General features: G+C 44.9%; 2 protein-coding genes across 2 annotated transcripts in view; both read left to right on the top strand.

Moving 5' to 3' along the window:
• Entrep2 (endosomal transmembrane epsin interactor 2) overlaps window positions 1-16848 on the top strand; it is a 409195-nt gene that overhangs the window by 289821 nt on the left and 102526 nt on the right. The window contains exon 3 of the mRNA XM_085682675.2: window positions 16225-16335. Coding sequence (XP_085538801.2) covers window positions 16225-16335 — 111 coding nt within the window. The remainder of the gene's footprint in view (window positions 1-16224; window positions 16336-16848) is intronic.
• Nsmce3 (NSE3 component of SMC5/6 complex) lies at window positions 3169-4708 on the top strand. Its single transcript, XM_048434766.3, has one exon. It carries the CDS (start codon window positions 3278-3280, stop codon window positions 4112-4114), a length of 837 nt encoding a protein of 278 aa, XP_048290723.3. The 5' UTR covers window positions 3169-3277; the 3' UTR covers window positions 4115-4708.

The raw sequence follows: 16848 nt of genomic DNA on the forward strand, positions 1-16848 counted from the left end.
GTTACATTTCCACAATTATTTCTCTTCGTTCAAATACAAAAACATCCAGGTCTTGCTACTTCTTTGAAACTTTGTTTCATTAAAAAAAGCAACGGTGTCCCGTAGCACTTTGATTAAACGTGTGTGCTTTCATCTAATTAATGAGTCTTATGGTCTGTGGATATAGCGCAGTGGTAGGACATTTGCCTAATGTATGTGAGACCCCAGATTTAACCCCCAGGATTACAAAAATCAAATTAAATTAAAATCTTGTCTCATGAATTTAATTCTGCGGCCCAACAAGGACCCTAAGAGAGTAAGATTTCCCTTCTTTTACACATGCACAACTTTGTATCATCCTTGAGATTATCATTAGCATAACCCCTCCGGAAGGAAACGAATGCTAAACACCCTGCTAGACCCTGTGCTAGGTACTTAGCAAACAGCTCAGCCAATTCCTTGAATCCAGGAATAATGGTATCATAATGTTGGTCTGGAAGGTGAGATTTGGAGTGTCAGTAGCGTTTTCAGGTGTTTAGTCTGAATTCCCTCACGCCAAGGCTTTATTTTTTCAAGGTCACCATGCCTGTGCTTCACACATCCGCTTCTCTGTGAGTGAAAGGAATTAAACACCTCACAGGGTTGTTGTGGGACTAAAGAAACAGTATTTGCACTTACCTTTGTTTGTTTGTTTGGTTGATTTTAGTTTTTCGAGACAGGGTTTCTCTGTAGCTTTGGAGCCTATTCTGGAACTGGCTGGCCTCGAACTCACAGAGATCCGCCTCCCTCTGCTGGGATTAAAGGCGTGCGCCACCACCTCCCAGCTACAGTTACCTTTGTAAAGGCATTAGCTGCTGCCATTTGTCATTATCAGTATTGTTACTGTCACAGCTTCTGCCCAAGCCTCCACGGCCTCCATTGTCTATTTGAGGTAGACTTTCTCATTGCAAATTCTAATCTCTGTTTTAGTAACCTTGTTCCATGTCCATGTTTTCTTTTTTTAATACTTATTTATTTATTATGGATACAATATTCTGTCTGAGTGTATGCCAGGAGGTCCCCCCATGTCCATGTTTTCTCACTGCCTTTCTGGACAGTATGAAGAAAGGTGTTTTAAGACTTAAAACTGGTGTCTTTCTTCATGTGTTTTGAGTCACAGTCGTCTGTTATCTGTGTGGGGGTCCTGTTGAAAGATGCCGAAGTTTCTAGTCCTGGGCGCTAGCCCAACTGCTGAAGTTCCGTGGTGCTTTGTGAAGAAATTAACACGGAAAATACCGGAAACCAGCCTGATTGCTGACAACAACTCGCATCCTATTTCCCACTTCTCCCTTATCTCTTGGCTGTTGGAATTATTTGGCTTAAGGCACAACAGATCCTTCTGGAAGGACCTTTTGCAGAATTTTAGATTGCAGGAGGCTTCTATGAACTTAAATACAGATTTCAATTTGCAGGGAACTGGAGGAAATGAACGACTCACTATAAATAAAAGAGAATGTCATGGTGTTATGCTTTATTTAGTTGACCTTAATCCATTTTGTGTAGCTGTAAAATAATACCACAGAGTAAATAATTTGGAAATAGCCGGATTGTATTTCAGTCATGACTCTGGAGGTTGGGAGGTCAAAGGCAGGTAGCCACATCTGTAGAGGGTCACTATATCATGAGATGGTGAGAGACTACAATGGCAAAATAAACTCACTCTTAGCCCATTACAGAGAATATGGCATTCATTCACTCGTGAAGCAACTGTGCTGCTACATTGGGGATTGCATTTCCAACATGTGAGCTTCGGAGGACACATTCTGACTATGGCAGCCTCTGAAACTGACAGCAGTACTTGATAATGTCTTTTTGAACCCTGCATGGAACAGAAAGTTCCTGCTCGTAGCTCACTGGGTTTCTGAATACTTGCATCACAATATGGAATGGAATTTTATATTTGCATTGCAGGTCCCATTATCATTCTGCATTTTCATATTGAATCATAAACAAAAATTTTATGCTGCTTACATTTAATGAAATTTTAATAAGACCATGTTTTGATGTTATTATTCAGATAATGTGATCCAAATTGCTTTCCTCTGAATATATTTGCATTAAAGAGGAAATCAATTTGAGTTCATTCTTTGAACAGTTTTACCTATTTTCTTTGTAGCTTTAAGAAGGCAGGAAAGCTCAGTTTCTTTGTCAGTAAATGGAGAAGAAATACATTTGCTAAGATCTGTAGCCACAATGGCAACAGACTGCTGATGGTTTGAGTTAATGAAATGGCTCATTTTGTCTATTAGAGTTGCACAATTTAAACCATCTACAAACCGCACACATTGCAAATTGTAAGGGATGCTAGCTCTTCTCTCTTATTGCGACTTTAAAGCTTATGTATTAAGAAAGGAAATCAAGAGATCCACATTATTGCTATCCCCAATCACTGGCAACATAAATTAAATGGTATCCTCTGGAGAGAGCAAGTGTCTCTGGGGGTAGCATTCCTCTAACATCACGTTTCTGCTAAAATTATGGGTACATGTCCAGGGCAGTTTTCTCAAACACGTCTTCCAAAAGGTCAGCTCACATACCAAGATAAAATACATTATTGGCAATGCTTATATGTATTTTCTCATACTCATATGACTGAAGTTTAATGAAGAGAACTGAATCTGGAAATAGTGGGAGAAATCTTGCTTTAGAGAATTATTTCCCTGCAGACTTCAGGGATTGCACAGAAATTAACTGGCCCGGGGGGATGACTGTGCTTAGGAAAGGCACCCAAACGGAGTCCTCTGGGTTTTTCATGTCCTCATTTGGTACACAAATAAACGGTTTTATTTTATTTCCCAGGTCTTTCTCTAAACTTTATTTAACCCCTCCCCACAGTAGCCCACACATTTATCCTTTGTGCTCCATATACAAATTTCTAACTTAAAAACTCAGCAAAACCTATGAAGCGCGCCTAAACCGGTGTGCCCTAGAATCCAGCCGTACACTTGCCGAGGAGTTTGGTTCTTGTTTTCTATTTATATGATTTCATAAACACCATTCGATACTCATTAAAAACGGGGATGGAGCCCAGAAGCGGCAGCCACCGCCAAGACCTTCCGCATGCGCGGTAGCAGTGCGGATGCCCCGCCCCCTCAGGCTGACTCCCGGTTGTACCGCTCCGCCGCCGGGACGCAGTGCGCAGGCGACCTGACGTCATGCGTGCGCCGCTCTTCCGCCCAGAACCTTACGGGCGCGCTGGGCACAGGCTTCTAGCCGTTACTGCGAAGTGAACGCGGTCAGCTCTCTGCGGCCCGGTGACATGTTGCAGAAGCCCAGGGGCCGCGGCCGGCCCAGCACGCAGACCGAAAGGGAGCGGGAGTCGGGAGATGCTGGCGAGGAGGCTCCCAGCACGTCCCGCGGTACGGGCGGCTCGTCCCAGGACTCCCGCGCCTCCCTGTCGCCCCCCGCCGTGGGGCCGCGCACCCAGAAGCAGCTGGAGCAGAAGGTGGCTGAGCTGGTGCAGTTTCTGCTGATCAAGGACCAGAAGAAGATCCCCATCAAGCGCACCGACATCTTGAAACACGTGGTGGGTGACTACCGGGACGTGTACCCCAACCTACTGAGGCTGGCCGCCGAGCGCCTCCAGTACGTGTTCGGGTACAAGCTGGTGGAGCTGGAGCCCAAGAGCCACACCTACATCCTTATCAACATGCTGGAGCCGGTGGAGGAGGACGCCGAAGTGAGGGGCGACCAGGGCACACCCACCACGGGCCTGCTCATGATACTCCTGGGGCTCATCTTCATGAAAGGCAACACCATCACCGAGACCGAGGTCTGGGACTTTTTGCGGCGCCTCGGGGTGTACCCCACTAAGAAGCATTTAATTTTTGGTGACCCAAAGAAACTCATTACTGAAGACTTTGTGCGGCAGCGTTACCTGGAGTACCGGAGGATACCCCACACCGATCCCGTGGACTATGAACTTCAGTGGGGCCCGCGAACCAACCTGGAAACCAGCAAGATGAAAGTTCTTAAGTTTGTGGCCAAAGTCCACAATCAGGACCCCAAAGACTGGCCCACACAATACTGCGAGGCCTTGGCGGATGAGGAGAATAGGGCCAGACCTGCAGCTGGTGCTCCAAACACGTCCTCATGAACTCTTGAGGTGCAGTCTGAGGAACTCGAAACCCAGGAGAAAAGAACAGGGCAAGGGAGTTGGAGGAAGCTTGATTCTGCAGAGTGTAAATATCATGTAGCCTTAGGATGTTGTGCAGGGGTTTGATGTTTTATTATGGTTTGGGGCTTTAATTTTTCATTGCCGAAGAGATGGGAAAAATCTTTATTTTATTGTCTAATGTTTAAAGAGTTTTCTAGCTTTACAAACATAACTGGGAAATTGTATGATGTTAGACATATAAGAACACTTAGGTAAATTGCTTTGATGCTTTCCTAGAAGACAAGACAGCAAAATAGCTATTATCTCTTATCATTCTAGTTCATGGATGGGAGGGAGAAAAGGTCTTTTTGAAATTGCAAAATAGAAATACAGTTGTTTTAGCCTCGTGTCTACACAACTTTAAAGATACATATTTTGTATGGATATGAGCACTGCGTTTGGTTCCAAACAACCTATCTGATGTGTTCTGTGATATTTTTATATTCATAATTATTACTCTGTTACCCAGTGGATGCCATTTAAGGTTTTTTTTCTGTCTATAATAAATACTGTGCTTTTGAGTCAGTTCATCAATATTTTTGTTGTTTCTCTGTTAGAAATTGTGACTCTTAAGGAGACGTCTGATTCTGAACGTTGTTTACCCCGATACTAAGGTCGATGATTGCAGAAGTGCATGAGTGTGTATATTGGAGCAAGTTGTAGGTCTCGGGTTTATAAAACATTGTCACAGTGATTACCCAGGCCAGTTTGGAAATCACACTGTCAGTGTGCAAATTCCAGTCCCATCCCAAGGATTTAGCTTGTGTATCTATGGAATGGACCAAATCCCATAACGAGTATGCAGTTGTTGTGAATAGATATGGAAGTTAATGTAAACCTCAGCAAAGGGCCTGTGTGAATTTAGTCACTTTATACCCTATTTTTACTGTTGATTTTGAGCTACTTTTTGTTCTTCATATCATGCTGGGTCAGTCCTAGAAGAACGGTCACAAGTTCTGGGGCTCGGAAGTTCTCCCCATTTTCTCTAGCATATTTGAATAGTTCTTTTAAGAGCTTAGTATGATGTCTGGTGAGGGCAGCCCAGACAGACCAGTGTGAACAGGACAACCACAAGGGCTTTGGGAGTTGTGGTACAGTCCAGTAACAGGATGGAATTGGAGGTCATCTGACCTACTCAGTTTGAATTAAAGGTCAGGCTGGTTCCATGGGGTGAGGTTTGAACTCTCATCTCGACTGGAGAAAACAATTCTATGTTGCTATAGATGAGCCAGAAGAGACAGTCCCCTTGGAGTTCTTAATAGATTTCAGCCAAACACTGGACACGTGCAGTGAGCACAATTGTTCGGAGGAGAGTTGCTCTAGGTTCTTCATCAAAGGAGGCAGATACTTTCCAAGGGCACTGGGGAGGGCAGGTGACTTCCATCACCCTTGAACTGGAGGTTAATTTGTGGTAGTTAGGAGGTGTGGAGGAGTGAGAAGGGCTACGGAGAGTTGATTCCTGTTGGTAATAGTATCCTCGTTTGCTTTCTCCTGCTGTGATGGATACTGTGACCACAGCAGCTGGTGAGGTACCTTTATTCCATACCTGTAGTCCATCACTGAGGGGAGTCGGCAGGGACCTGGAGGCCAGAAATGCTCACTGGCTTGCTCAGCCTGCTTATACAGCTCAGAACCACCTGCCTGTGGAGGGATAGCATTGCCCACAGTGAGCTGGGCCCTCCCAAGTCAATCAGCAATCAAGAAATGCCCCACAGGCCAATCTGATGGCAGCGTTTTCTCCACTAAGGGTCTCTCTTCCCAGATGGCCCTGGCTGATGTCATATTGACAAAAGCAGTGTGAGTAGATTAGAGATTTTAAAGCAAGGATTAGGTTTTCCTTAAGTCCCTCTTTTCTTGGTAAGCATTTTATGTCAGCGTATGAATTACCTCTGCCCACTGGCTCCCGGACCTTTCTGAGTCAGCTTTCAGGTGTGTTGTGCGTATGCTGCCATCCGTACCCATAGTCTCAGGTAAAACTGTCATACAATAATGGCATCTCAGTTTTCTGAGATCTTCACAGTTGACTGTCTGATTGGTTTACTCAAGATAACGGTGCTTCCGCCCGCCTGTTACTCTCTGTTCTGAGCATCAGATTTTAAACATCAAACGTTCTTTCTGTGCATTGATTTTTCAGGAGATTTTTTGTAGCCTTTGCATGTCAGTTCACTGCTGAATCCAGTTGCAAATACCATCTGGGCTTTTGTTTTGCCATCCATATCTGGCTTTTTAATGTGTCTTAATTGTTAGCATTATAATCCATGTATTTTGTACTATGCTTTGAAAAGTTCTCGCTAATCATAATTATGAAGGTTTTTTTTTTATTTTTGAGAATTTCATACGTGAGTGCTATATTGACATCATTTCTACCCCTCCCCATGCCCACTCCAATCCCTCTTGTTCCCCCCCCACACACACACTGTTTATATAAGTGCAGCCTGCTGAGAACATTAGACTGACCAATCGGATTAGACAACCAATTAGGGAGGGACTCCATCCCTGAAGGAAATTAATTCTCCCTCTCTCTGCCATCATTTAATATCCTGCAGTTCTTCATCTAGGAACGAGGCCTGTGAGTCTCCCCCATCTGCACTGGTGTGCCAACTGGTATTGTCATTTGGGGGACTTGTTTAGGTATTCATGTTGTTAAGATTTCATGGGTGCAACCTCCCCGTCATACATAGAGGAACCGTCTCACGGCAGATATCCTGGTCCTCTGGCTTTTACACTCTTTGTGCCCCCTCTTGTGTGCCGTCCCCTGAGCCCTGGGTGTAGTGGTTGTGTTGTAGATGTGTCGAAAGAGGTTGAGCACCCAGTGTTGAGCTGTTCTCTGCATTCTGATCAATTGTAGATTCCTGTGGTCTGCATCTGGTGCCAAAAGAAGCGGCGCTGCTGCGGGCTGAGGGCTGCGCTTATCTGTGAGCTGAGGATAAGGGTTTAGAATGCAGTCAGGAACTATGGCGATTTAAGAAAGGGACAGGAGTAATTCTTGCCTGGGGTTCTCGTCTTCACCAGCCAGAAGTTGTGGCTGGCTTTATAGTATCAAGTATGGCTTCGCTCTTATATTACTAGGTTCAATTAGAAAACTCTTAGTTATCCCCAAGATGGTGACTGCCACTATTGCACCCTTGGGGATGTTTTACTATGCTGGGAATTAATCTGGTTCATAGGTTTTACAGTTGGATGGGCTATTTACTGCTTTTCTCCCTTGGCAGTTCTCATAGCTCCTTTCAGTCCTGTGAACACTAGTCTTCGGGGAGAAGACTTCTAGGTCAAATCTAGTTCAAGCAGCCAAGGGCAATGGCGGGTAGCATAAATACGGAGTTTCTCTGATGCCCTTGACCAACAAACCCCTCAAGGGAAGGTCCGACATGGGTGGGGGCGGTTAGTTCGTCTATGCCTCTTAGAGAAAGCCTTATCACTCCAGGTGACATGACTTCATTCAATACATGCACATGGTGTATGCAGGCACACACACACATGCATAAATCCAACGGCAACAACCTGTTCAGGCTGGCCTTGAACTCAGTTCTGTTTCCTCAGCACCCAATGTTCTGAGATTACCAGCATGTGGCCTATTGGGGTGGGGTGGATCCAAGTATGTCTTTAAAACCATTTATTTGGAAAATTCTATACATATTAAAGTAGAAAAGCAATGCAATCACCTGGCTTCGCGGGTAATTTTGTTCCAACTGTGTCTCTATCCTTGTTTCCTTATATCATTTGTACATTTTTACTAATTTTTCTGGTTTTTCAAGACAGGGTTTCTCTGTAGCTTTATCTGTCCTGGAACTCACCCTGTAGACCAGGCCGGCCTCAAGCTCACAGAGCTCCACCTTCCTCTGCCTCTCTGACCGCTGGGGTTAAGGCGAACACCACCACTGTCCAGCTACTTGTACATATTTTAGCTGTGTCTCTGAAGATAAGACTTCTCACAGTGGGACAAATGATGCTGTGTTTGCTGGATGCTGGGATGCCTTTCCGGCATTTATGTTGCTTTTCTGACTTTCTTGCTATTCTACAGCAGATCCCCCCCCACCAGGCCATGGTAGAGACCCATTGCCTTTTGTCTTCTGTTGATTTCTTGCTTTGCTCCACTTTGACCAGAGTGTGGACCTCATATTGCAATCGTTCCGTATTTGCCAAGGATTTTCTGCCACCTTAGGTACTTTTGTATCTATAGTTTTCTTTACCAGGCTTGGTTTCATGATGGCAGCCTTGCATGGCAAGAAGTGCTCCAGAGTCTCCTCCAAGTTTGGAAAAAGTGGGATTGTTACTCACTCTTAAAGTGCTTAGGAGAATTCACTGGGAACCGAGATGGGGCTGCACTTTTCACTCTCTGCTAGGATTTTGGTTTCTGATTAATTGCCTGTGAATGTATCACAAGCATCTCCTTGTGAATGCATCTCCTTCCCATCCTAAGGTTTACTTTTATGTGGTGTGTGTGTGTGTGTGTGTGTGTGTATGTGGTGTCTGTGTGGTGAGTGTTTGAGTATGTGTTTATGTGGTGTGATAATAGTTGCCTGTTCCCATGAACTGCCTTTTTTGGTACATTATGCACTTTTTATGGTCCTCATACAATTTTTTATCTATTTTGAAGACCTTGGTATAGCCTCACTAGCTCTTCCTCTAATCACCAGGTGTGTTTTCTTGTGCTGTCCTTTTAAACATTTTTTTTTGCCTTTTGTCTAAAGTTAGTCCCTTTGTAACATGTAGTTTAGATCTCTTTTTAAGAGACACATACTATGATATTTCTGACTGCAAATCAAGTCTTTAGATCATCATGTTTTAAGGTTTCTTTCTTAGCTGGGTGGCAGTGGTGCCACCTTTAATCCCAGTACTTGGGAGACAGAGGCAGGCAGATCTCTGTGAGTTCGAGGCCAGCATGGTCTACAAGAGCTAGTTCCAGGACAGGCTCCAAAGCAACAGAGAAACCCTGTCTTGAAAAACAAAACAAAACAAAAAGATTTTTTTCTACTCCTTCCTTCCTTCCTCCTCCTCCTCCTCCTCCTCCTCCTCCTCCTCCTCCTCCTTCTCTCTCTCTCTCTCTCTCTCTCTCTCTCTCTCTCTCTCTCTCTCTCCCTCTCTCTCTGTCTTTCTGTCTTTATTTTACATTCTGACTGAAGTGTCCCCTCCCTCCTCTCTTCCTAGTCCCTCTCCTCATCCAGTCTTCCTCTTCCTCCATTTCTATTCAGAAATGGCAGGCCTTCCAATGATATTAACCAAACATGGCATTTCAAGTTGCAGCAAGACTAAGTACCTCTCCTTATATTAAGGTTGGAAAAGACAACCCAGTGTGAGGAGCAGGGTCCCCAAAATGGCCAAAGAGTCAGAGACAGCCCCTTATCCCACAGTTAAGAGTCCCACAGGAAGATCAAGCTATACAACTGTAACATATATGTAGAGGGCCTAGAAAAATCCCATGCAGGCTCCTTGAATGTCAGTTCAGTCTCTGTGGGCCTCTGTGAGCCCTGGTCAGTTGACTTTGGATTTTCTTATGGTGTCCTTAACCCCTCTGGCTCCTATAATCCTTCCTGCCCCTTTTCCAAAATATTCCCTGAGCTCCGCCTACTGTTTAGCTGTGACTGTCTGCATTTATTCCTAACAGTTGCTGGATGAAGCCTCTCTGATGCCATGGGCTAGGTACCAATCTATGAGTGTACAGAATATCATTAGGCATCATTACATTGACATTTTTTAAATTTTATCTTATTTGTTTCTTTTGCTTGTCATGTTTGGTTCTATATTAGGTCTTTGGCCATCCAGGTCCTGGCATTCCAGCTGGGCTCCCTCGCATGGCACAGGTCTCAGACTGGACCAGTCACTGGTTGGCCACTCCCACAGCATCTGCACCACCTTTACCCCAGCATATTCCATAGACTGTAGGTCGAAGGTTATGTGACTGATTTGGTGTTCCAATCCTCCAACGGGAGTCTTGCCTGGTCACAGGAGATGGCCAGTTCAGGCGACGTATCCCCTATTGCTAGGAGTCTTATCTGGGGTCATCCTTGTAGATTCTTGGAATCTCCTTTGCACTAGGATTCGACCTCACTCGGAAGTATCCCCCTTTTCCTGTCATCTCAGTAGTCTCCCCTCTCATCCCCTCCACGCCTGATCCCTCGGTTCTTTGAATAATAACTTCATTTAGTTGGCTAGACTTTCCTAGTGTGGTATAGTATTCCTTATTATATCCTTTCACTGTTTGTCTTAATTACCCTGGCCTATTTATTTCTATGTATTTGGTTGTGCCTCTGGGTGCCTTGAGTGTCTGAATGTGTACATTGCCCACGAAGGCCAGAAGAGAGTGCGAGACTCCTTGAAATTGGAGTTAGAGATGGTCGTGAGACACCATTGGTGCTAGGGATCAAACCCAGGTCCTCTGGGAGAGCAGCCAGGGCTCTTCACCTCTGAGCCATCACCAGACCCTGCCACATATCTCTTAGGTTTTTTTTTTCAGTGTTAACCATGAAAATTATAGTTAACCTCTCTATTGGTCATTTCCTGTTGCTATATCAAAGTATCTGACACCGGATACTTTGTTTGATTTAGAACTCAAGGCAGAAACATCCAAGATTAAGTAGGTCCTCTGGGCTCAGTTTCTGCTCTATAAAGGCCAGCGGTGAATGGCATCCTAGGGGCACAGGCTAAAAGGCAACATCACCTAGAGAGGCAGGAAGCAGAGGGCAGAGTGGGGCCTGTCCTCTCTTCACAACTCAGTCTCAATAGAACAAACTGGGGTTCACTTCCAAGGTCAGTGTTCACAAAGTCCCAAGCATCTCCAGCCTGGCTCTGCTTCTCAAACATCTACCACTTTCCAGGATTGACTCAGAACCAAGCTTCAACTCACCTTCAACCTTTGGAGCACAACTCACATCCAGACCTTAGCAACACCCTTAGTTCCTGGTCATTTGTTGGGATTGGTTCCAGCTTGATAACATCATCATCTAATAACTTTATTCTTCTTGATTTCACTCTCTTGTTATTTAATCTGTTGACATTGCATTTGACCATTTACTTGTTTAATACCTTTTATACCATCTGAGAAACCAAAAGAGAAATAACAGACTAAAAACATAATTCTTTTAAAATAAATGTTTAATTTTTTAAAAAGGGATCTTCACTTCTTTGTATGGCTTTAGTTAGTCTCTAGTATGTTCTCATTTCAGTGTGGGGTCCCCATGCCTTACTGCTTTGAACACTAACTCTTATTTATTTGGAAGTATCTTACCTTGGCCTTCAATTTTAAAGGTTAGTTTTGCAGGATCTATCCTGGGTTGACGGGTTTTCTTCCATTTACAACTTTAAACATATCACCCCGCTCCCCGTAACCTACAAGGTGTCTAAAGAACAGTCGTACTCAGTCTTATGGAGTGAAGAGTTGCCTCTTGCTATTTCCAGGCTTCTCTCCGTGTCTTTGGACTTTGCTAGCTTGGTTATAGTGAGTTCAGTTGTGGTTCTCTGAGTCTCTGGAGACTCTGAGGTATTCACAACATGCGACCATGTGTCTTCATCAAATACCAGGAGATTTTAGCCATGAGTCCGTCCTTCCGGTTTGTTCTGACCTTCTCTGCTGCTCTAGAACTGTGATCGGTTGGGTGCCCCCGCTGTTAGTTGGTAGTTTCTGTAAGTTGCTTAGCTTCTCTTTACCCCTCTCTCTTCTCTTCCTCCTCGGCAGGTTGGCCTCTGCTTCCCTGCAATGCACACCCTGCTTCTTACAACAGCAGAAGTCTGCAGCCAGAGTCCTTGTGTCTGCATTCAACCACGCCACTTTGTACCTGCAGTTTCTGTCTCTTTCCTTTCTGTACCCCGTGTTGACATTCGGTTCTCCTTATCTATCATTTTCCTGGTTTCCTTTAGTTCTGGGCCCAAGGTTTCCTGCAGCAATTTCAGAACAGTGAAGATCGTTCGTTAAGAGTATTTCAATTAAACTGCCCTGTCTGAGCTAGAGGCTTCCTGTGGCTTCTTTTCCTGTGACTATCCATACCTTGCTGCTTCTTCCTGTGCTGTGGAAATTTTTGTTGACAGTTGAGACGCTTGAATCAACGTTCAGTGCCAATTCACTGGCTAACTCTATCCAGATAGAAAGTCTGGGGCAGGGGCGAGGGGAGCCCTTTCTGTGCTGGGCTTGGGCAGTGCTTGAATCCTTAGGTTTTTGAGGACAACCCAGCAGCAACAGCAACGGCAAGTGGCGCCCTCTAGTGTTAACATCTTGTGTAGGCCTCAGGTAGTGGGGCTTTACCTCTACAAGTGTTAGCACTCGGGTAGCTGCAGGTACATGGGATTTCTCTGCCCTTGCTAGCAACCATTGGCCCAACTTCTGGGCAGGCCACAAGTCGTAGAATTTCTCAGCCCTTGATAGAGACTCATATTACAGTTCCTGAACCTGGGGATCTGACATCCTTCCTGGAAGTCTTCACAGCTCTCTGGGGCTCTTCTGACATCAGGGCCTGTATTTCATCTTCTCCCTTTCCAGCCTTCTGTCCTTCAGCCTCAGCTTCCCACCCTCTTCCCACCCTCTTCCCACCCTCTTCCCACCCTCTCACCCCTCTTGTCCCTGCTACGACCGCTCCCTGTTTGCTGTGTCTTGTTGCTGTGCCTGCCAGCATAGCTGCTGCCACTCAGGAGAGGTCTGCAACGGCTCTTAGCTGCTGCCACTCTCCTGCAGCTCTGCATCTTCTGCAGCTGTTAGTGCAGCCAGGCACTCTTGTGCTTCTGCAGGGGAACCTGCTAATCGCTCTGCCCCGCCTCTTCTTTGGCTGTGAAGTAGATAGTGAGCCCGAGCCCTTCTGCAATGCGATATGCAACCTGCTCAGCTCCACCCCTTCTCCAGAACCCAAACAGCTGGCCACTGGCTAAACCTGGTGCCCGCTATGACTGCTGGTGCTGTCCATTGCCTCTGCCCTCACCACCACTGTTTCTGATGCTGCTTTCTTCACTGTTTCTTCCCCTGTGTTACTGGCTCAGCACACTCCCCTTAAAGTAGGCCAGAAGAGAAGTCTATACGGGGCCTACTGTTGGAACAGCAGGGGAGGCAGCAGGAAGATGTCCCCAGCTACTCACCAATCAGCAAAATAGCCAGACGGGACAGTCAGAGGAAAGACCTGTGCACTAATCACAGCAAGCTTGTCACAGGAATAAGGTTTGGTCCTTCCACCAGTCACAGTGTTGTCTGTTTCGTACCAGTCACAATAATCCTATTAGGCCACCAGGAGAAGTGTTCCTCCTCCAGCCTGGGGAAAATAGGCCATCTAGAGTTCCCCAAGACCTATGATAGCAAAAAGTTGAGCGTCAGTTGTTTGAAACAGTCCTGACTGGGTTGTATCTTCAGGAGATAGATAGAGAAAGCCGCTATGGTCTCTGTGTAGCTTCTTCAGAGTGTCCCTGGAGTGTTCAGAATGGTCAGTGTGAGCATAAGGGTGGGGTGGCTGACTGTTTGACTGACAGCCCTTTTGTTAGGGAAGCCAGAGAAGCGAGGGAGAGTCTAGCACCTCCACAGTGGTGTCAGATTGACCAGTCTACACTTCCTTTATTATTTATAGGAAGTGAACATCAGAACGAGCACTTACGATATAAACCTAACTGATGATTGACACTTAAAGTTATCTTAACAGTGTTTGCCACCTGCCCAGTGTCCCAGGGATGTGTCTGTCCCCTCGTTTCTGTCAATTACTATGGAAATCAGAAATGCATTCTTAGAAACAATAGCTGAACAGTGAGACACTACACAGAAGAGAGCATGTGGGTTTACAGGGCCATACTTTCGACTGTTCCTGGTAGAATGCATCCTAAGGCTACAAAGAGATCTTCATTTTAAATGGTCTCCATGGTGTGTTTCTGTGTTTGGAAGGGCATGGCTATTTTGAGGCTGTTTATGGTGCTGTGAAGTTAATCACAATTATGTTGAAGACAGAGGATTCTGGCATGGTTGGAAGAAGTTGCAGACCAAGAATGGGTGGGTTAAGTTAAAACCACGTATCTTCCAGTGTGATTCAGAAATGTCAATATAAACTCATGGAGAGTCTGCCAACTGGAAAGTTGAAAATAATGATCACCTAAAGAGAGAAGAACAACTTGGGCACAAAAGTTGTGACCTCTAAATCTTGTTTTCATTGAAAGGCACCCACACTGTTCCATATCTGAGGTAGGAAGTGCATAAGGTGGTCCTGGAACCCCCAAAGAACCAGGGAGCAAGAAAGACGTTGAAGCTCATAAACCTTCCAAGTAGACCCGAAGGGCCCAGGGATCAACTTGAGTGTGTAGTGATGAAATGTGTTTGTTGAGCTTAAATCCATGGTACCTAATGATACACAACACACACACACACACACACACACACACACAGAGTTTAGATCCTTGGTTCCTAATGATATACTACACACGTGCACACACACACACACACACACACACACACACACACACACACACACAGAGTTTAGATCCTTGGTTCCTAATGATATACCACACACATGCACACACACACACATTAAGCTTAGATCCATGGTCCCTAATGATACACAACACTACACTACACACACACACACACACACACATACACACCAAATCACCTCATTAGTCATCCTTGCAGAACACTCAGGAACCAGCTTTAAACATCACGATAAACATGGGCCAAAGATGATAAAAACTTCTTATTTCAAGAGGGAATTGGGACATTTTCCAGGCATTTCTAGTAGAAACTCAAACACTGCAGACATGTGGGCTGTCAGTAATCCTGAAATATAATTAGAAGTAGATGGGAAAGTTCCTGGTAGCCATGGGTGACAGTTCCATTTGTCAGACAGAATTTCTTTACATTTGCATTGCCAAGAGTCATTTGCAATAATGTCCTTTTCTGTAGCTCGGAATGGTTTAAATCGGCTTAATGGTGACGAAGGGCAAGGTAGCCCTGAAGGGCGCACTTGGAACCGTTGGTAGCTGGTATTTCTCACCTGTTTCAAAGTCTTTACAAGTTTTCCTGGTACTCTGCCTGATTTGGATCATATTAGCTTAGATTACTCTTGATCCCAAAGAGGTGTTTTATAAAACTCGACCTGGTTATTCGCTCTGTGGGCTAATGAATTCGTTTCCTCGGGACGTTTTAACGTGGAGACCCGTGGATTTAGAATTTTCCCAGCATTTGGGAGGCAGGGGGAGGAGGACTGTGAGTTTGAGGCTGGAATGGGATATGTAGGGAGACCTTATCTGGAGGGGAGAAGAGGGAAGAGGAGGGAAGGGAAGACGGGGGGGGGGGGGGAGGGGAGGAGAGAGGAGGAAAGAGGGAAGGAGGGAAGAGGAGTGGAGAGGAAAGGAAAGAAGAGAAGATTTCATAGCTGTCACATCTTAGGGACCTTGACTATATCCTGGGTGATCTGATTCAAAGCTTGGAAAATAGACAAGTGAGGCGAGATGAACATTCTAGAATTTGGTACTATTGACTGTTCAATTTTAATAATCATGACAACAGTACTTCAGTAACATTTTAAAAACGGCTCACAATTCTTTAGAACTACACACTGAAACACTTAAGGTGTGGGTATATGCATTCCATTTGTGGCAGAATATTCCCCATGGAGAGCAGTGAAGAACGGCTGGCCCTGAGTTGGCTGATTGTTGAGGGTGGGTGATGAGTACCCAGGGCCTCTTTATCCGCTTCTCTTTTGCACACGTACAAAATTTTCTACTCTGAAAACTAAACAAAATCAATTTAACATCCTTCTAATCAATATACTCCTTTCCTCAATTTTGTTTAGTAAGTTCTGGCATGTTCCTATTGAGCGTCTGGAATGCGTAGTATTTTCGGGTTTAGCTTCTAAAATTTAAATCGCTAAGTTCCAAAGAAATCCATGGTAACTTGCTACGGCTTTTCGGAGTTTCCACTTTTGCTATTTAGGGTAATACGAAGCTGCCATCTTGAGAAACAATCACGTTTTCCTTTAAAACATATAAATATTGTTCATGTAATTACTTCGTCAAGCCAAAGTGTTTGGAAAACCAAGTCATTTTTCCCTCCAAGCCTTGCCAAGTGGGTAATCAATTTGCGTTTGGTTCGCTTCCAGATTACCTTCTTCATGCTGCTCTCCGCAGTGTGTGTGATGCTCAACCTGGCCGGCTCCATCCTCTCCTGCCAGAACGCCCAGCTCGTCAGCTCCCTAGAAGGCTGCCAGTTGGTGAGTAGAGCAAGGCAAACTCTCTGCAAAGGGCAGAGGCACGGATGTTACAGGAAGACATTTAAGGGCTAATTGTACTGTGTTCTTCAAGTCTCAAAGATGTATTAATTCATTAGCTTCTTAGTTGCTTAATGAATTTCAGTCACATTGGTTCACGTCTATGGATTCTCTTGATTAAAACATACTCTTGTAAATTATCTCCCCCCCCCACTTCTTTGACGCAGGATCTCACCAATGTAGCTATGTATGGCTGGCCTGGAATTCATTATGTAGACTGGGATAGCCTCAAAGTCTTGAAAATGTTCCCACATCTGCCTCCCAAGTGGTAGGATTACAGACACAGCCTTATTACATTATTACAGTTAGCTTTCTCTCTCTCTCTCTCTCTCTCTCGTGTGTATGAGTGTATATTGTGTGCCTCTGTGTGTGTATGAGTATGTCTGTTGACTATGCCTGTGCATATGTGCATGCGTGCATGTGTGTACATGTGTGTATGAATATGCATCTTAGTTA

The sequence above is a fragment of the Myodes glareolus genome, chromosome 24 (assembly GCF_982192425.1).
Source record: "Myodes glareolus chromosome 24, mMyoGla1.1, whole genome shotgun sequence".
NCBI lineage: Eukaryota > Metazoa > Chordata > Mammalia > Rodentia > Cricetidae > Myodes > Myodes glareolus.